This window comes from Pogonomyrmex barbatus, unplaced genomic scaffold (genome assembly GCF_055798465.1).
Source record: "Pogonomyrmex barbatus isolate J1 unplaced genomic scaffold, ASM5579846v1 scaffold5, whole genome shotgun sequence".
NCBI classification, from domain to species: Eukaryota; Metazoa; Arthropoda; class Insecta; order Hymenoptera; family Formicidae; genus Pogonomyrmex; species Pogonomyrmex barbatus.
This window is the reverse complement of record NW_028297149.1, coordinates 5658831-5681242: the sequence shown is the minus strand read 5'-3', so window position 1 is coordinate 5681242 and position 22412 is coordinate 5658831. Positions and strand designations below refer to the sequence as shown.

At 32.5% G+C, this 22412-nt stretch overlaps 1 protein-coding gene and 1 long non-coding RNA gene across 5 annotated transcripts in view; one reads left to right on the top strand and one right to left on the bottom strand.

Moving 5' to 3' along the window:
- The window catches only part of kar (monocarboxylate transporter 10-like protein kar), a 27857-nt gene extending 5445 nt beyond the window's left edge, over nt 1–22412 (top strand). Inside the window, exons 1-9 of one of the 4 annotated variants that reach the window (XM_089081414.1) lie at nt 565–705; nt 12712–13294; nt 17727–17878; nt 18040–18313; nt 18609–18753; nt 19174–19339; nt 19506–19752; nt 19905–20057; nt 20596–22412. In XM_089081414.1, the coding sequence (XP_088937540.1) occupies nt 12772–13294; nt 17727–17878; nt 18040–18313; nt 18609–18753; nt 19174–19339; nt 19506–19752; nt 19905–20057; nt 20596–20855 (1920 nt within the window). In that variant the 5' untranslated portion in view covers nt 565–705; nt 12712–12771 and the 3' untranslated portion in view covers nt 20856–22412. Of the gene's footprint in view, nt 1–564; nt 706–4372; nt 4579–12711; nt 13295–17726; nt 17879–18039; nt 18314–18608; nt 18754–19173; nt 19340–19505; nt 19753–19904; nt 20071–20595 lie in introns of those variants that run through there. The other 3 variants (XM_089081413.1, XM_089081416.1, XM_089081415.1) reach the window with 3 other exon arrangements.
- On the bottom strand, nt 7916–9386 carry LOC148935406 (uncharacterized). The gene is made up of 2 exons (XR_016140327.1): nt 8957–9386; nt 7916–8840 (listed from the first exon to the last, which is right to left on the bottom strand). It is a non-coding gene; the product is annotated as an uncharacterized LOC148935406 (long non-coding RNA).

Genomic DNA, 22412 nt, shown 5'->3' with positions numbered 1-22412 from the left:
GAAAAGTTCAGAAGCATTTCGGAAAAGCAAACCTTTCCTCTTCCCTCTCGATTTCCGCGGGAATTGCCTCTTTTTTTTTTTCGAATCTCGCTCGACAAAGAAAGCGACTACGACGTGTTTCGTCTCTCTCTCTCTCTCTCTCTCTCTCTCTCTCTTTCTCTCTCTCGCGTTCGCGCGACGCGAGCGCGTTACGTAACGTGATCGAGGCGTGATCCTCGATACCGAACGTCGAAAAACAGCACGGTTCGATCCCCAGGAATCGAAAATTCAAGAGCGAAAAGAGGGAGAGATGGAGGGGGAGGAAGAGGGGGGAGGAACACGGCGGGAAACACGAGGCAGAAGTTTCACGTCCGCCGGCGCATGTCACCTCGGCCGGCTTCACGGCGTTATCATCGGTCTCGGGCGTCGATAGCACACACGTCACGACCAGTCGTCGGCTAGGGCCGGGGTGACGTTTCTCGTGGCGGCGAGAATTGCGAATTCCTCGCGTAACATGCTGGAGAGATCGGCCGTGCGCGACGGTGGTACGTGGATGGAAAGATCGTATCGTATCGCACGATGTGTACGCTCGTGCACAATTCCGAACGTCTGTACTGTCTTTTGTAAGTCAGTAGGTCAGTCAGCTGGCTGGGTCGATCAGCTGGGTCATGCTTAGATGAGTGCGACAAGGCGGCCGAACTCGGAAGAATAGAAAATCCTCGACCGGTAGTCTCTCCATCCGCTATTGTCGTTTATTTGCTACGACCAACGATGTAACGTTGAAAAAGAAAAAAAAGGCCTTTATCAAAGTCCATGTTAATCCTCCGTGATTCCGATTTGCCAATTTATCGCATCACGTCATCATCTTTTGTTAAACCGTTTCATTTTTTTTTTGCCGCTGAAGAAGATTTGGTGTAGTTCGAAAGTTGTTGACAGTTAAATTTGATACTTTGTGTTGATAAAGTCAATTATATTTATTTCTAATACTTATTATTTGCTCGTTAGTTGGTCTTGGTACTTTGCATTATATAATACCAGCGATCATTAATGTTTAATTTTAGTTACAAAGAAAAAAATTTTTCCAGAAAATGGATTCGAGTATTTTGAATCAGATTAAGATTTTATAATATTATTTTTAAATACGATTTTAGTGTAATAACTAATTATAAAGGAATAAAAGTATCATTGGTCTTTCATTCAATGTATTGGATTCTTATCTAGAATTAGAAAAATGAATCCTTAAAAGCAACTCTTTTTGACACTAATGCAAAATTAGAAGCGAGTTTTAAAAGTCAATCATGTCATCCTACTAATAATAAAAATTCCAAAGATTCTTTTTTGCACTAAAAAAATGACAATTTTTTAAATTATATCGTTATTGAAGCAAATAAACGATATAAAGAAAACTCTGCGATGTCTCACTAAAAAGCCTCACTAAAAATCATTCTTTTTTTTTTTTTATTTCTTGAATCTATAATCGCGTCTGCCACATTTTTATCCATTATTTTATTTATTTTTATTTATTCTCTCGACTAGATCTTTTTAATATTTATTTTTACCAATGTAAATTAATTTTAATTTGATTTAAATTATTCTTTTCATTCTTTTCTAATATTAAGAATTAAAAAAAAGACAGAGTAAATAAAATCAAAATTAAAATAAAAAATTAAATCAAAATTAAAATTAATTTAGATAGATAAAAATGGACACAAAATGTAACGAGTTAGATTGCTGCGAAAGATTTGTCGTTACTTTCTATTAAGTTCTGCTCAGATCAAAGTCGCCGATCCGAATAATTTCTAAGAAGAGACACTTGGCTTTCGGACGGAAGAAAAGTACCAAGACAAGTGTCCGAATATATACAAATAAAAATTATTATGGAATACTATTTTCTTTCTCAGATCTTTCTACAAGAAATTTTTTGCATTAACTTGAAATGCAAACACAGGATACATTTTTTAATATATAAATGAAGACATTCATAAAAATTATAAATGAAGACATTCATAAAAAAAACTTGAACTCATACTTTTTTATATTGACATTAAAATTTTATATTGAAAATTCGAATTAAACGAATTCGCATGAGTGGACTGTATAAGTTGCATAATGAATGGTGGATTTTATCATTTAATATGTGCATAGAATTTATTAATTATTATTATTTTCTATATCGCAACGTTTAAACGATATTTGCGGTTATACTTTTCATTAAATTTCATTAACGACGTAAATATTATGTAATTCAATTCGGTCACATTTGTCATATTGTTATTGATCGCGATATCAAATGTACAACTTATCTGCAGACTATATGACTCGAGATAACATATTTGATAAAACTTATTATGTCACATTTATGCTGTTGTATATCTTTGACTTTTGCAAAAGAAAGAGAGATAAAGATGATTTATATTGCACAAGTACTCAAAAAAGTTATACAGATAAAAAAACGCATTTCTTATATTTATATTGTTTGGAATAGAAATAAATAGATAAATAAATGTGGATTATAAAGAAGTTAATAATAAACAAAATAACATAATTTTTATAAAAATTATAGAAATACTTAACTTTAAATAATTAAATATATAGTTTTAGCATTTTTCTTAATAGGTGACAAAAACTTTTGGTTATGAATATTCTCTAAAATTAACTGCAAAAAACAAAACTAATAACACAATAACAGTTTACAAAAACTAGATTTTTGTATATTTCTTATAGAGAATGAACAATATATTTATAACTTTTGATTCGAATTTCAAAACAATGTTAATTTTATTCACAAAAAATTTTAAATACTATAAAAATGCCATATTTTGCACATTAAATCTCAATTGGGCTGATAAAATTTAGCTTGCAGCATCGTTTTCATCATCTAAAAATCTGTAAGAAATACTTTGATTCAAAATAATTTTTTGCTAAAAACTTATTTATAGAAAGATTTTATTATAGGTATCGAATAAACATATTTTATTCGATCGGCATTTTAAAATCGATATTAAAAATCTGCTAACTTTTAACGATATATTATAGTGCATAAGTTACATAATGAATGGTGACAACAGATATAACTATTCTTTCCGATACTTTTCTGAGGAATGAAAATATCAGCATGGACGTATACAAGAAAGGGTATGAGGGGATCAAACCTCCCTCGAAATTTAAAAAAGAAAGTTAAAGTTATGATTTACAAAACTTAATATTCCTCATTCAAAATCAGGAATGAAAAGACATTCTAATCTTTAAAATATCCAAAAAGCAATTCATTAAATTGCTTTCTTGGATAAAAATTGCTATTTTATCTGTTATTGACAGAATTGATAAACCCTCCCCTTTCTGACAAAAAATCCTGGATACGTCCACGTGTCAGGCGGGGAAATTTTAAAAAAGTGTCAGAAATTTTCTAATTTTTAATATATTCCTGAACTAGGTATAAATAAAAACGACAGTGCCAGGTTCATGTTAAACGGCTCATTTTATCGCATTTCCTGTGACATTCGTTTCTTATCCGATATTCTCACAGATAAGACCGCGCGTTTCGGAAAGTTTTGCGTCATTACGTTACACGTTTTTCATGTATCGCGTAATTTTTCTCTACTCGAATCAATTTCAGATCTAATCTGAATCAGATCTGATCTGAGTCCTTCGAAAATCATTGGAAATAAACGCGCGATTCGGTGCGATCGCAATCTCTCGAGAGCTCTGAGATCTCCTCCGCGCGAGGAGGCCTCTCTACCTTCCCTTTCCCCACGTCTACATTTTTGGCGGCGTGAGACGTGAGTCGTTTTTCACGGCGTAGAACGATCACAATTCGCCATCCACACACAATCCAAATTATTCACGCGTGCGTCGCGGCGCGCCGCGACTATTCACGCACCGCCGCACGGTCTATCATTATCGCGTCGCCTCTATCTTTCCATGCCCCCTTCCCCCTCCTCCCACCCCTATCGGCGCATCCTCCTCCCACCCCTATCGGCGCATCCTCCTCCCACCCCTATCGGCGCATCCTCCTCTCGCTGTATTTCTTTTCTTCTTCGTTAATTCCTCTCTCTCTCTCTCTCTCTCTCTCCCCCCCCCTCTCTCTCTCTCTCTCTCTTTGTCGAGGCGTTAGACCGACAGATGCGCATAAAAAGCGTCGAGCGTTAGAACTTGTGGACATCGTCGGACCAATCGAGAGTTCCCCCGAGAAAATGATGATCTATCATTTCGAAATTCTCGACCGCGATTGGCCGACCCGCCCTGCTCGGGCTCGGAGTTCCACGTTAACTTACGCATTTTCATGCGTGCGTGCGTGCGTCCGTGCGTGCGTGCGGTCGGCGCCTGGCGTATTACGCCCTCGGCGCTTGAAACTTTTCGGCCCCGGTTTCGCGTTCCCGGTCGGCTCCTTCAGTTTACCGCCGACGTCGCGATCGGTCGGCCGGTCCCCGAGAGTGATTAGACGGACGTTTCTCCTTCTTTTCGCTCCCACTCCTTCTCCCTCCCCCCCCCCCCTTCCCGCCTCTTGATCGCGCCCTTCCGCCGTGATTCCACGAAAGTTTTTCCGCGTATCGCCAGCCGCGTCGCGGATGCCACGTGCTCGAGGATCGTGCTGAATCGGTAATATGATGAACGCATCTCTGTTTTTAATCGCGTTGTGCGTATCTGCAACTGGGATAAAAAGGCCGGAGCCAAACGAAATATAAATGAACAAGTTCAATGTTCATTCTGTTTCTTCTCTCTTTTTCTCTTTGATATTATCCAATCATATATATAATTTTTTTTTTTTCTATTTAAAATAAAATAACGGTGCAGCTACGAAGAAAAGATCTAAGAGGCTAGAAGGAGGAACAAAAGTCGGTTTGATGAATGTGTCATCTTCCCATTTATATTTCAATTGAATCTTACTTGAATTTTTTTCAAGTCAATCTCATCCAGGATTACTGGCGTCGAGAATAAATTAAATTAAAGTTCAATCGATCGTTCGACAAGGTCAGGTCAGAAGATATACATTTCAAGTCACCTTAGACCTCAGGTATTATTGATAATTTTGGAATGGAACTTCGCTTCAAGTACCGAACATGTAACTTTTCCTCTAGGATGAAAACATTAAAAGTGAAAGTTTTTACTATTGAAAATAATGGAAAAAAAAATCAAGAAGATATTATGGAACTCGATACGTTTCCACGTTTTCCCTAGGGAAAAAGTTACACGATCAGTATTCAGAAATTGTGGTGTTGAGAGAAACGGGCAGCCGATGTTTATTTTAACGTCTCGAATTTCTAAAAGCGACTCGCAGCCGAAACTTCCGGGCTGATGAGAAGGCTCGATTTATGATTTCACGATATTTTCGCATGATTTTCACAGATGAACGAAGAGAAACGTCATGTTTAAAGAATCAGGATCTCTAAAGCTCATATTCTGAATACAGGATGTTTCAAAAGTGGAAGTCAATCGCTCAGGTGATTGAGGAAAACAAAGAACAAGAAAATCAAAAACAAGAAAAAAAGTTGGTATATGTTCTATAAATCTGGAAGTGCATTATTTTCAAATTATCACCATTTTTACACATAGAAATGGCAATAACTTCAAAACAATGTATTTTTAGACCTACGTTTATATCAATTTTCTTGTTTTTGGATCCTCAAATGATCATTCATCTCTCAACTGATCGACCTCGACTTACGGAACTACTCTATATAAAAGTGCTTTTAAAAATGGCTTTTAAATTCTTTCCGATTGGTTATGAGCCTATCTTTTAGAAGTCTATCTTTTATCGATAAGAGAGGATTCAAAATACGGGCCTATATCTCGATTTCAGGAGATTCGCGTTTCCGCAGACGAACGCCGCGCCGGCCTCAGACACGTCGCGGCTCGCCGCCTTGATGAATCATCCGGCACTCCCGAATTGGTCCCGCGTCTACCGTACGCCATGTAAATTATCAAACCAATAAAACGTCATCGAGAAACATCGCGGAAAAGAGAAATGACGGATGGATATCGCGTTTCGTCGCCGTCGTGTTGCCGCGCGCGCACACGCGCGAGATTTCGAGTGCTCGGGCCTTTTTAAAGCGGAGATGCGAATCTGTGCGCATGTGTGTGTGCGTGTGTGTGTGTGTGTGCGTGCGTGCGTGCGTGCACGCATGATATAACAGTGACACGCGTCTGTGTCGAAGGCTCGGATTTCCAAGCGGAGGAACGCCAAGAAGAGACCGCGAATCACGGGATCGGAGTGAACACGCGCGTTTCCTCCGATTTCGCTGATCGAGCGGAACATTGATGCCGATGTCGTCGTTTCGTCTGGACAAGGTCAAAAAGATTTTGACTAAGGTGGCCAAATATCTCATTACGCCTCGACAATCCGCTCGTGCCGCGTGACCGACGCGACTGACGCAACCGCGGCTCGACGCGACGACATGCGAGGAATTCTCTCTATTGTTCTAGAGACCCGACTCTCTACGCGCGAAATAAATTAAAAGACTTATCTTGCCACGTGCCATGTAACATGATTCTCCTGATATCGTTCGCTCATTAACCTTTCGTTAATCTCGAACTTCGATAAACGAGGTGATATTTTGTAACGTAAACGTTTTTTAGTTAAAGGCCACTGTTTCTCTTACCATTTTATAAATGATAAAAGTAATTAATACGTATCAAAAATTATCTATAAAAACTATTTGCATTAAACGATCGCTTGATATATTATGCGAGTTAATGCAGTATATGGACTTGTTAATTTTTTTTAGTTGAACTGTTCATTTTTTTTTCCTTTTTTTTTCCAACGTGAAGAAGAAATAAACTATGCAAGAAATTTAGTTAAAAAATTTAGTTAAAAAAAAACAGATTTTTCCAGTAATGGAAAAATGTATATATATATATATATATATATATATATATATATATATATATAGAAGATATGTGGGAGAATCACTCGGAAAAAATTAACACATCTTAACACATTTCGTGCCGTGCCAATTTTATGTAATTTATGTCATCTAGGCTGCGTGAATCATCGTAACCATGTAATATATTCATTATATTTATTAAATAAGTTTTGTTCCATAATAATGAATTAATTACAAAAATTATTATTATAAAAAAAGTTACCAGTGTTTATGGTATCGATATCACATCTTGAACATGTACTAACAAATGATATCAAGAAATATTTTACGATTCTGTTTCTTTTTTGCTAAAAATCAGTATCAAAAGGCCTGAACAGAAAGTTCAGCATGGTATTTTATTGGTAACTTACGTGATACGAAATGTGTTAAGATTCTAGCGTTTAATCGAATATAAAAAAATAACCTTATCATATATATATATATATATATATATATATATATAATAAGAAAATTATTTATTTCAACATGTGCAAAAAATATATTAACTTTTATTAACTTTTATCGTATCATATTTCAAGATATTGTTTCTAAATATACAGAATTTTTTACTTATAGATAAGATATTATGCAAGTATTCAGATTTCTCTCAGTTTAGAATATTTATACATAAGACGGAAAATTTTACAATTTTTAATTCATTATTGAAATAAACAATTAACTTTTTTGGAAAATTTTACATAAATTTACCGTAAAGTTTAAGAAAAAAATTATAATTTTTTACGAATTAAGATAAGAATATTTATTAAATGTATAATCATTACGTATAACGATTCAATAATATTATTTACCATCAAATTTAAAAGATTTTTTTATAAAAATTTTGTTTTCGAAATATTTTGAAATAAGTTGGATTCAATTATATAATGAATGTCCAACTAAGTTTTTTGGTAAATATTTTTTTATGACGTAAAAGTACATATAAAAATTATATCACTCTGTTATGTTTATATTTCAATCAAATAAACATCTTCTGAATTTTAATTTGTCATTTAAAAAAATTTAATAAAATTATTATGTAATATGATATTTGTAAAATAGATACTATTTTGATATTTTATTACTTTAAATGTTACTTAAATGTTATTACTTTAATTATTACTTAAACGTTTTAAATAAATTTGTTTTAAAAAAATGTTTTAAACAAACAAAACTTGATTAAGGAAGCATTAAACTATTTGCATTAAACGATCATTTGAAATATTACGCGAGTTAATGCAATATTAAGCATTGAAAAATCTTAAAAATATTCTAAGAATTTATAAGATTAGCTGATAATTCTTTCAAGAGCCATTATGACAACAATTTCTCAAATATTTTGAAATATGTTCATTCACATGAAATGTTACACATGACCAATTTTTACGTAAATATCAATAAGTTCAATCAGAATTTTCGTATCAAGAGTTAGCAAAAAAATATTCCTTTTTAATGTGACTTTTAATAATATCTTAATCCGGAAATGTGAACAATAGCTTTTTTTACTTTCAAAAATAATACTTTACATTCTTTTTTGTTACAAAACAGTTACGAATGTATTATCGCTTATTTAATATGCCGATATGCTCCGTCCGAGCAGCTTAATTAGGTTCTTGAATATTCACCGAACTCCGCGTTGGCGATAGCGATGTACCGTCGCGATACAAAATAGAAGCTCGTTCATTCTTGTTTATCTTAGCCTTGCCCTTGTTCATTTTTATATAAGTGACGTGCGGATAACGAAATTTTTTATTGCGGAAATTTTTGTTATTATGTTCTTAATCGTGCGGATGTGACCTGTTTTGTACTTACCAGATTCGTAAAAATGGGCGGCAGCTAAAATTATCTTCGGACATTACATGTAAAAGCATTTTTTCCACTTCTTTCAACAGCTGTCAAATCGTGCATTTTCTGCCTGAACAGACTTTATTTCACTACCTTTTACAGCTATTTATTGACTGTCAGGAAGGGAAAGGATAGCAGTCCCATTTTTACAAGTGTCTTAAAACCATATTAGATGTTATTTTAGTCAAATATCTCTTTATTTGAAAATAAAATTTTTTATTGCGATAGTTTTGCAAATAATAATATAAAAATTTTATTGTGTCATTTCTCACCTATGATTCGATTCCAATGTCACGATTCCAATATGGCCGCGGTGATTACTCAGGAGTCTTAAAATTATTGCTATAATTGCTATAATTATATGCTCCGATAACAAAGAATTTACTTATTTTTTTTTTAGATCTATTTGCAAATAATACATTTTGTTTCTTTGTGTTTTCTGTCATGCTCCAATGATGTGCTTGCGTCACATCAAAATCTATTATATATGAGAAAAAAAGAAAGGTTCGTTTACGTTTGTTTTAGCTTTGTAGTTTTCGAGTGCGAGACACACGCTGATCGATGATCGATGATCGATGATTTATTGAATTGTTAAGGGCTATTAAACGTTTGACACGAAGCGATTTGAATGTCGAGGTCTGCAGACCAATTCGCAAAACTTCGGGATCGTGATTCTAGAAGCCGAGTTCCACAATTGCAACTACATCTTGAACAAAGACACATAAAGAAAATGATATCTGAGAGAGATAGAATTATAGATTTCTGTTCTGTTTGTGTGTTGTAATAAGGTGACAGATATGAGAGGTATTGTTAATTTTTCGATGAAATTAAATATTTGAAAAATTTGTGTTTGATGACGAGTCGACACGTATCAACCGTCAGCAATGGTTGTTATTCCAATTTGCAAACCGCAAGCCGATGCGTATCGCAACGATTAATACGTAAAAATAACACGCATATCGCACATATTTCGAAATATTGCGACAGTGAGATAAAACGTAAAAATTATCGTTAAAAATTAGCTCGTTAAGGTAAATTCCAAGTTTAGTTCCAATGAAATTGGATACTCGATTTACCTTAATCGAGGCATGTTTATCTGAGAAAAACGCGGAGGAATTCCGATTCGACAGCAGTTTCAGTTTGATTACGAGTATATCGCAATCGTGATAAAAGAAGACTGACAGTCATTGAATCAAATATCCTTGATATGTAACTCATTAAATAATCTTTATTTTTAAAAACGTAAAAAAAGCGAAGAAAATATGTCTCCCTGATTTAACATCGCTTGTCTTGAAAATTAAGAAAAAAAAAAAAAAAAAACTTATTTGGTTGCCAGTCAAGATAGGCTTTCCTCTTAAGAATTTACTTGCCGTAATAAAGACGTCTTGCATTTTCATCGTTGAGAAAATAATCTCGTTGTGGTAAACTTACGAATGACAGTCGTACATTGCATCTTTTGTAGCGCTTGAATAGAGGTTCGCTACTTTGTCGTGAAAGATCGACATAATTGCATTAGCGATGAGATTCGGCCTTTATTAAGATAGATATAGATTTCATCATAGATCTTGGACTTGATATTTCGTTGTAGTGGCCGATGTCAAGATTTGTGCAATGTAACGATGAGCAGAGCATTATCGTAGTTATTATCGTATTTTTATCACCCGTGAGAGTTATTATTATTTCGATTATGGAGGTTCGATAGAGCTGCTGGATTTGGGAGACCGAAAATGACGGGATTAACGATTTCGCACGCAATTTCTGCCTTACACCGATGTGTCAAATCGGTAAGGGTGGCAGTTAAACGGTTAAGCCGCAGTCTTTGAAGCTACATCGTCCAGCTTCAAAGACTAATCAAGCTCGCATCGCGGACTTTTGTGTGGCGGCAAACGGAGTAGCAAACGCGTCGTTGCGTATCTTCCATGTGCGACGAACAGAACGCTCGTGGACGGAAAGATTTTTTTTTTTTGCAACGAGGTGTCGGTTTTAGCACGCACGGAAAAGAACTTTTCCGTAACGCTGCTTCTTTGTCCGTAGCATTTCGCGCATATCCCGAAATAACGCGTATATGAAAAATGCAAAAATATAAAATACGCATGTTTACATTTTTTTTTTTTTTTTCACTTACTTGAAGTTAAAGTGAAATTTAATATAAAAAACGCACGAATTATTTGAATATGAGATAGTGTTGCTGAATAGATATATAAATATTTATTTATTACAAAAAAAAGCTGTTTTATGTAATTACAGATGACGTCAATATTGACGTCATCTGTAATTACATAAAATACTCGTGAATAATTCATTTGAAATTATTATTATATTATTATATTTTCCTCGTTTGAGTTTTTCCTGATTTTCCTTGAATTCTTAACATTTTAGTTTTAGTCAATATTTCATATAAAGTCCATCTCTTTTTAAGAGATACATCCTTATTTTATCATTATCAACAATTCCTGAATTCCTTCTTTCATAATTCTTGAATTTTCAAAATTCTATTTACTTTATTTAATCTCTTAAAAAGAGATGAACTTTATGCGAAATCTTGAATTTTTAAAATTTTATTTAATATTTCATATAAAGTTTATCTCTTTTTAAGATATTAAATAAAATTTTAAGAATTCAAGAAATATCTAGTAAAATGCTGGGATAAAAAATCTTTTATTTATTAATAAAAAAATTCTAAAATTTTAAATGAGAAAAATCAATAATTTTAAGTAGTGACTTAGTTATGAGAATAGTTTTTCTCGTTTTAAAATTCTTTAATAAATGAAAGATTTTTAATTCATAAATTGTGATAATAGGAAAATAAGAATGCATCTCTTAAAAAGAGATGAGCTTTATACGTGTTCTTAAAGTCTTAAAATTTTATTTATTTTATTTAATCTCTTAAAAAGAGATGAACTTTATGCGAGTTCCTGAATTTTTAAAATTTTATTTAATATTTTATTTAATATTTTGTATAAAATTCATCTCTTTTTAAGATGTTAAATATTAAATAAAATTTTAAGAATTCAAAAAATATCTAGTAATGCTGGATTAAAAATCTGGCAAAGAGTGCAAACAAATAAAATTTTATATTGATTTCATGCGGACGTTAACAGATATAAATGAGAGTTATATGATATACAATGTTGTAAAATCTATCGAAGCAATTTTTTATATGTATTCATATGTATTTTTTATATGTATTTTTCATATGTATTTCATTCGCCCATTTAAACCAAGGACATAACTCAAAGTCTTTTTTTTTTTTCAAAAAACGAGTTTGAATGTTTTAAATCATTAAAATTTATAATATTATTTTTAAACGCTTTACACTAACATTACAGAGGAATAAAAATATTATTAGGTTTTCATTCGTTTTATTTTCATTTCATTTATAAATATTTTGAATATTGGATGTATTGAATTTTTATCAATTATGAAAATAATTATTAAAAGCAATCCTTTTTAACTTATTTTTTTGATGCAAAATTCTCTTTTCAATGAAGAATTTTAGAAATTCTATATAATAAATAATAAAAACTCTAGGGCCAGTATTCAGTTCTTATATTTAATATCATCTTAAATAAGCTCATATAGCTATTCTGTTGGTTGAAATTTTATCTTAAGACGATATTAAATATAAGAACTGACTATGAATACCAGTCTAGATCACTCTTCTTTTTTTTTTTTTTAACAAACAATTTCAAGGATGATATTTTTTTAGAAAGATGACATTTTTTTAGTCATAGTTAGTGCAAAGTAAATAAACAATGTATTCTTTGAATTAATTTGAAATCAATTTATCCTGAAACGCATTGTATTAAAGAATAGATAACGATCTTCAAAGAGAGAGAGAGAGAGAGAGGGATCAAGGAAAGATTGATTTTCGATTATCTAAATAAATTACCGTCACGTGTCAACGCGATGATGGAAGATCTCGCATATTAAGCATTTTTCATGAAAGTTATCTAATCATGCACTCCAATTCAGCTCGTGAGACCATAAATAAAACATTCTTTTTTTTTTTTTTCTTTATCGGAAGTTTACAGATATCTTTTCGGACCGCGGTGGCAATAATCAACCCGAATAATCGTCGATAACGATGACGATCAACGAGGAGGTCGGTGATGGCGACGTTGGCAGCTTCGGTCTGGAAGGTGACGTTGCCGGGTCGATCCGAGCGATCGATCGCACAGCTGCGGGTGATCCAATCGGCACGGCGAGCAGCCACGTTCGGCCTCGTCAGGCCGACCTCGACAATTCCGATTCGGGTGAGGGCAATCCCCTTCTGGCCGAGAGCGCGGCAGTAACGATCGACGCGCCGATCGGGAAGCTGAGGAGAATGCAGCTCAAGAGGAAAGTGGAGAACGCGGCGACGGTGCAGATCGACGGAAACAACACGACGTACCGGAAGGGGCCCAACGAGGAGCCCATGAGGAGCCAACGGGTCGAGGACGCGGTCGTCGGGCCGCCCGACGGCGGCCTCAGGGCCTGGATGATCATGATCGGCAGCTTCACGATCAACGGCGTGCTCTTCAGCATCATCAACACGTATTCTCTCATCTACCCGGAGCTACAGAAGCGACTCACGGAGGCTGGCGAGACCGAGGTGTCCTCTAAAGCAGGTGTGAAACCTTTTTCGATTCGCGGCTTCAAAACAATTAGCTTCGTTGTTAACTTCGGGAGAAACGAACGGTTTTTCGATTTTTCTTTTTTTTTTTCTTTTTTTTTCTTTTTTTTTTTTTTAATCCTTTGAAAGACTGATTACCGTACCGTGTATTTCGTCGATTTGAAAATGTATTGGCTGTGCGATAATAGTAAAAAGTTGTGTGTTATCAAAATTGAAAAGATTGTAGATCGTAGTAAGATTTAATATAAGAATTCTCGAAATTGCAAAAACATCAAAAAATTTAAAAATAAGGACTGTCAACTATCAGCGCGATAAGTAATACGCAATACTGAAAAAAAGATTTTTTTTTATGTTTATACTATTTAGAACATTCGGTAAACATATTTGAGTTATGAAGAAGTTAAAAGTTTACACGAAATATTATGATTTTTAACATTTATTATTTGTTAAAGAAAAAAAAATTTATACTCAATATTTTTTCTTATGATAAAAATTTTTGATTGTGAATAAGTTTGAAATTAATTACAAGAGAAAAAATTAATATTTTATAGAATAATTTTGAATATTGGATAATTTAAACATACATAAAATATAAAAATAATGTATACCAAATTATTAATTTTCCATCAAAATATATGTTCTAAATATATAATTTCGGCATTAGTATTACAATATAGAACTTCTCTTTATATAAAAATTATTATAAATTTAAAAATTAAATAATTTCCAAACTATTCAGAAAATTTTTAACTAAATATTTAGAAAAAATAATAGAGAAATGTATGAAATTTTGCTTCCAACGATACGATTTATTTTGTGTATGATATATGATATATATTTAACATTTTTTGCAAAAACTTTCTTTACAAAGTGGACTTTAAAAGTGATAATAATATTATACAGGAAACATTGTTTTTCTGCTTTAATATTTTATTGCAAAGATTATTATTACGTTTTCAATGCTGTGTACTCACATAGAGAAGTTTAATAGGTGTCTGTGATCGAAAAAATTTTTAATCCGACTTATAAACAAACATATATATATATATATATATATATATATATATATACACATCTGCACACATTTTGAAAAAAATCAAGTGCTGAATTGCTGATTTATGGATGGAATATTAACAAGTGTGCCCAGAAAGAGGGAGTTAAGTAAGGAGTTTGGTAAGATTATAACAATTACTTATCAAGAGTGTCTAAGAGTGTTTATTTAATGATAAGGTATGAACGTTTCCGACCTGTGATTTTCCTTTTTTAATCAAAATATGTAATGCATGACTTTATCAATAATTTTTATTTTTGCACAGCATTGCTATTATTATAATAATTTATATATTACTAGAAAACAATAGACACAAGTTTTGACTTTTGCATACATTTTCTACATGATATATTTCAAGTTTCCAAAGTTTTAAATTGTACTAACACAAAAATATCATCGTTAAATATGAGTCTATCACTGTATAGAATATTTAAAAAATTATATTAATTATGTAAAAATTAATTAAAATAATAAATTATAATAGATTAGTTACAAAATAATAGAAGCAAATCAAAGTGTAAGTTACATTTATATTTAGACATAAAAAAGGTATAAAAATTTATATTGCCGTAATTTAATTCAAAATTTAATTCAAAATCTTTTAACTATTAATTTATTATTTATAACTATGCCTAAAATTAAAATAAGTCGAAATATGATTGTGTGAAACTTAAAATTTTGTATTTGGATTTGTTTATATTTAATTTTCTAATGGCAACGAAATATATTAAAATATGCATATGTTTTTATTACAAGTCTGTCCAACTTTCGAGCTAAGCACTTTCCCCTTTCCATTGAGGAAAAGCGGGAAAAAGGGGAAGCGTATAGTTTACGAACCGGAAATTGGACAGGCCTGTTCTATTCAAATATTTACAAATATAATTGAATTCCGTGTACAATTGAATCGTAATTGAATATAAACGAGATTTTACTTCATCTTTTAATTTTTAATGATAAACGTAATGTATAACGAAAATATTCATAATTGTTAAAATGCCATACTAAATTATATATATATATATATAAAATGAACGAAAGAATTTTGAAGAAGAATTTTCCATTCCGATTTTTAACAATGATTATACGACTACTTCAGATGAAGTACAAGTGACACAAATGGATAATTTTTATCTTTTGTTAAACGATAACAATTAACTTTTAATATCCATTTAGAACGCAACTGTTTCTTAATATCGCAGCAATTACACAGATCCTTATAATTACGACCACGTTAATTAAATATTATAAATATATCGCAACATTTATAATGCGTACTATGTATGACGTAATTGATGACATTGTTTATGATATATGTATCGACGAATGAAACAATTCATTTTAAATCGCACAAAACCTGTGCGATTGATAACTGGCGAAAATCTAATTGTAATATTTCAATTTCATTTGATTAATAATTTTTCGTGCCGATCGTGCAATATAAACATCCGAGAGATTCGCAATCACGTGCGGTTCGATGAACCCCGCTATCCGGATTTTTTCAATAGATCTTGCTTTTTTGTATTCCGATAACGCCGTATCAGTTGTGCGAAATGACGTCTTTCGTTATTGTTCGTTACTGTTATAAATTATATATTTATCTTTCTTCATTTTGCCCGTTAAGTTTGAGTGGAAAGGAATTGATCGACTAATGAATAAATTAAAAGTCGTCTGATTATTTATATGGAACCCTTAAACACCGAGTATAGATTGTTGACGACAATTAGACAGTAATTTATAGTAATAGAGGCTAATTCATGCCGCTTCATTAACTCGATCATCGGGCCTGCTTGTAATGAAAAGAAAAATACAATTCATAAATTGCCGACCTGGATACTTTATTGTTAATTCACAATGTGCATCTTATCGATCGCCACGATCTTTAATTGTCGGTAACTATCTTGTTCATTATTGAAACACATATGTTCATTGCCTTCAGACTTCTTTTCAGTCTTCTTTTTATTATCTTTATTATTGAAACGATAGAAATGCTTATTGCGTGTGAAGGTCTGATAATTACTTGTTTTGTTTAAATAAAACATTAATCTATTTAATTATGCAAAGTTTAATTAGTGTGTCAATAAAGATACAGATCAATTAAGAAATAAAATGGCACATAACAAAGAATAAATTATAGAAATTAAAGGGATACGTTACAGTAAAATTTAAAAAAAACCGATTTTTTTTTTTTCGAAAGGTTGAAATTCGAAATACTTTTCGAGTTGTATAAAACATGCTTATTTGGCCAGTTTTCTAAACTCTAAACTCTAAACTTTTAACCTAACTTAAGTCCTGTCTCGTGTGTTAGGTTACAAAAATTTCTTCGATCATATAGTCAATGTTGTGTTTGTTTTATCAGCGATAGATTAATAAATTCTGATAACTTATCGATAACTGAATCTATAAATTTTTCTCAAAATCACTTATCTTCAACTGACAGCGTCTATAATTTTGGAACAATTTTTGATTGATTGATTTCAAATTTCAAGTAATTTTGCAAAATAAATAATTAATTTTACAAAATAAATAATTTCAGTTAAGCGCAGACATTTTTTTAAATTCTTAATTTCTGAGAACAAGATGTTTACAGATATTAAAATCTAGTAAAATTAAAAATTTTTTTTCAAACAGCTACCATTTTATAAAAAAAAATTATTTTTAAAAATCCCTACGCTTAATTGAAACTACTCATATAATTTCGAAACTTTCGAAAGAATTTTTCATTTTCGATAATTACTTGATTTCTCTACGCTATCAATGGGCCATATTGTTTGAACAAAGAAATCTACAACACTATATATTTGTATTTTTACATACAAAAATTCTTAAAATTCAAAGTGTATGCAATCAGTATACTAGTTAATATCTTTTCTAAGACTTGTAGTTTTTAAAAAAAATCACAAAGAAGAGCTTTTTTGAATCTTTATTGTAGCATATTCCTTTAAAAGAACAGAAAGGAATACTCGGTAAGATTTTAGGTGCTTCATAATCTTGAATTTATATAATTATATTTATATAATTATATATTTATATAATTTATATAATTATATAATTTAAAAGAATAAAGGAAAGGATTATTAGGCATTTAAAAAACTTTTTTAATTTTTAATTTTTTTTATTTTTTTATTTTTTATTTTTACATTTATATATATATATATATATGTATAAAGTCAAAAGATTGTTAGACACTTAAGATCCTATCTACCGAGCTCTATTGCTCATATTTCTTTCTGTTGTTTAACATATTCTCGACTTGTATACATCGAATAGAAATTAAAAGGGATGCGATAAAAACGACAGTTTCCTTTGATATTTTCACAGTAGAGGAGTCAATTCGAGTCATCCTATAAACTCATCAGACAACTCGAAATTGTTTCAGCTTTGGTAGGCTCACTGACTATTGGAACCACATTCTTCCTATCGCCGATCGCCGGAATACTGACGGATAAATTTGGCATTCAGACTACCACCTTTGTAGGAGGTGCGATTGCATCCATTGGCCTGTTGCTTTCCTCGCTGCTAACACACAAGGTAAATGGAAGGCAAAAAGGAGATACTCCTCTTATTCTAATCTCTCTCTATTCCAATTTCTTCCGAAAACATTTATGTTCTATGTGTGTGTGTGTGTGTGTGTGTGTGTGTGTGTGTGTGTGTGTGTGTGTGTGTGTGTGTGTGTGTGTGTGTGTTTTCAGGTGGAATGGCTTTATCTAACATACAGCGTCATGTTCGGGCTCGGCGCGAGTCTCGCTTACACCCCGAGTCTGGCGATTTTGGGCCACTACTTCAAGAAGTATCTTGGTCTGGTGAACGGCATCGTCACGGCCGGAAGTTCCATATTCACGACGTTGCTGCCGTCCCTGATGGAGCTTCTGATATGGCGTTTCGGTCTGGAAGGGACGTTAAGAAGCATGGCCGTGCTCACGGCCATCATCATGGCTTGCGCGATTCTCTTCAAGCCGATACCACGTAAGCCTCTTTGGAAAAACTCGCAGGCTTTTTGTAATTTGACCTTTTAAGTGCATCTGTCAATTTTGCTAATATTTATTTATTTATTTTTGTCGATAGAAATTTACAAAATTAAAAATCTCTCCACGTTTGTTTTGTAAAGGGGGACCGCTGCGTCGGTTACATTTAAAATTATTTGCATTAACTTTTTTTTGAATTTTGGATTCATTCAAAGTTGATTCAAAATTTCGTTAATAACTGCGATTTAATAGTTGTGATAATTGAGGAGACGAATCAACGAATATCTTCGTTATAGTAATCACCAGCACAGCGCAGGAAGATGAGCCGCGACACAAGACGAAATCGATACGAAGTCGTCTGAAAGAATTCGTGAATGTATCTATCTGGAAGAAAAAGCGATACGTCGTGTGGGCTAGTTCTATTCCTCTCGCTCTTTTTGGGTAAGTTCGACCCGTTTGCGCGCGATCATTAATGTTTAGCCCCAGCGAATTGCAACGATCTCGACTTATCTCGGTTCGTTATATACGCAAACGGTGCGATAAACCGAAATAGACGACCCCGATAAATCAATCGCCAAAGCAGCATTCGTCACGAAGCATTCGAATCCAAATAGATAATCCCGATAAATCACCAATCTGGCTACTTTCTATATTCTGCGAAATCTTTTTATGGAGCGATATCTCGAACGTTTATCAAACGCGATTATGTTAATCTTTCTCCAGAACTCACGCAAATATAATCGCTTCTTTCTATTGGCTGAGCATCTTCCCTTTCTTTCGTTTCAATGCGATTTTGAGTTTCTGTTAAATTACATTTTATTTTAATTATATAGATGAAGAAAATTTAATTTGTTATTTCAGATACTTCGTCCCGTACGTTCACATAGGCAAGTTTGTGGCTATGACGTTCAAAGATGCCGACAGCAAGTTACCGGTCATGTGCATCGGTATCACTTCCGGTATCGGCCGTTTAATCTTCGGCTACATCGCCGACTTGCCGAAGGTGAATCGCATATTTTTGCAGCAGGTGAGTACTCGACAGAGACTTCGAATTCCAACGTGTAATGTGTCTAAAGTCTGTTTTAATAATAAACATGTCAATGTATATCAAATATTCATCATTCTTTTTTCTCACGCTAGAATTTTGATACAAGTCTAAATAAAACAAGGAAAATAGAGAATATTTCTTTCAGATATCATTTCTGATTATCGGCATCCTGACGATGCTTCTTCCAGTCACCGAATCTTTCATCGTACTCCTGGTCATTTCACTAGGCATGGGATTGTTCGATGGATGCTTTATATCGTTACTCGGCCCGATCGCGTTCGATATCTGCGGTCGCAGCGGCGCCACCCAAGCCATCGGCTTTCTTCTCGGAATGTGCTCTATACCTCTAACGGTTGGTCCGCCGATCGCGGGTCTCCTATACGATCATACCGGTAATAATTGTAATAATTTTCTCGCATATCTCGAAAGGGAGATTATGATGATTTAAAATAGATACGATACAGAGAATTTTTGCTTGTTTTTGCCATACGATTATAAACTAAATAATTAATAATACATGTTATATTGTTTATGTTATTATCAGGATCCTATAAGTTGCCTTTCCTGTTAGCCGGCGTTCCCCCGATAGTGGGAGCGCTGACGATGTTTCTGATAAGGTGCGTTAAACAGAACGATGATGGAAGTGAAAACAATCCTTCCCCCGAGAGTCCCCCGAGCAAAACGGATTGCCAGAATGGTCGGTAAAACAGGTATCTGGATATCATCAATTTTAATGACCGTAATATATATTTTGTGCTGTAAGAAGATGCAAGAAAATATTTGCATTTGTGTGTTGTTTCTATCTCAGTAGAGCTATCTGTTGTAGAGCTATTTGTTGTAGAATTATCTATTGCAGAGCTGTCTATTGTAGAGCTATCTATTGTAGAGCTATCTGTTGTAGAGCTATCTGTTGTAGAGCTATCTGTTGTAGAACTATATGTTGTAATATGTACTGCAGAGTTTTTCATAAGATCGCGAGCTTTAAAGTGGTCGCGGAGGATCCCTAAAATCCCCCCCTTTCTGATGTTTACATATTTGCAATTGGATAATAAAGAGGTCGATCCAAAAAAAATTTGAAAAACATTGTTTCGTATTTTGTTGCAACGAATTTATATTATTGTACTTGCTTTTGTGTTTAGCCGGGTTATTGGAATGTATTATTTTAGTTATACGCTTATTGATATCTATGCCTATACCTATTTATATTCTGTACTTTGGAATTATCAAATTTGCAGGCAGAGCGAGAAGTAATAGTTTCTCACCAATGTTCATCGAGCGGAAATGCGAGCAAGCGGTGCAAGAAAGGTATAGGACAATGTGCAAAAATTTGCAGCTGTCTCAGCACCATCATATTAAACCACGGGGCGAATTGCAAAACGGTTTAGCGCAAAAGAGTTGCAAACATGAATACACCAATAACTATAGATATTCAGAGAGTGTGCCATTGCTTCATGGAGACTGGATCTCACGACGTCCGAGCACAAGTTTCTCTTAGCAAATCGTCGATACCTCATACGTTTTGAGCCCACGTTCTGATGCGTTTCTCGCGTATTTCTTCGCTTTGTGGAATTTTATTATCTAATATTTATTCGGTGAAATGAATATGAAAACCGAATCTATTGAGAAATATCGTTTTGCATATCATAGTGTACATGACGAGTGCACAGAAAGAATTATGTATATAATTTTTACTTAAGATATATATATTGCTATATATATTGCTATATATATATATATATATATGCTAATCAATTTTTGATCAATCATTTTTAAGTTAAGAATTATTTAACTCGATAATTAATTGTCTGTATTCTGGAAAATGTCAATAATGTTTCATCAATTTTAGCGTGTCCTAAGACGTATAGCTAGTTTTGGAAAAACGTACTTATCGAAATAATCGATTTAGGCTTTCCTGCTATAGAGATATATTTTAGCGACATACAAATCAAAACATCGAACTTTTAAAAGAAAGATATATTGTAGAAAACATATATTTATTAGAATTATATATCTGATTAGAAAGAAATTATATTCAAGCAAATGTAATTGTTCCAATTAAAACGTGCCTAGTAAAATTAAGAATTATAAATTATAGGAAAATGATTCATTTGATAGAATAGTTATATTGCTTGGTATGTAAATTCTTTTTATAGAAATAATAAAAATGTAAAAACTCTACAGGAAAAAAATTAATATACGAATTACGTTTTTCCAAGATCAATCAATCCGTTACAGGCGTTAAAGTGACAAATATATCATTTACAAGTTACTAATTTAAAAACAAAAATATTTTGTGAAATATAATTTTAGATTTTAATATACAATGCACATTAAATTAATAACATTACATTATTAAACAATAACATTAAATTATTTAACAATTGTAAATTCCATCAGAATCGACATACAACACTGTCAGCCGGATAGCATTTATTTTTTAAATTTATTGATTATATGTATATATATTTTTTTAATTATATTGATTGCATTATATAATTTCTATATTATTAATTGTTATTTGCGCCACAAAAGGATCTGCCATTTGTACAAATTATTTTACTCGTTTTGTTGTTATTGTATTGCAAAACAATGACTTAATGTTTCATTATTTTAAAAAATGTTTAATTATTATTAATTAGTTATTTTATGTAGTAACTTCCTCATTGAAGTGTTATTCTTTTACAAAATTTTTAAGTAAATTAATGAGGAATTTAAGAGAATGTATATGAAAACAAATATTTTTATATCAAGAGTTGCCTGAACAGCGACATCGCAATATAATGTTCATTATTTTATATATGACATGAATATGATATAGATATAAAAATATATCAATGCCATAAGATGAAAAAAAAACAGTATTATTTATTCTCACATTTACTTACGCAAAGCCAATTCCTGTTCGTGATTTAATAATGCAAGAGTAAAACAAATTCGTGCGAAGAATAAAATTGTTGTTGCGCATAGTTCTTACTTATTTTCTTATAATATTGTTTATAATATAGACATAAAAAAGAAAATTAAAAATAAAGTTACAATATTTGCAATTTTA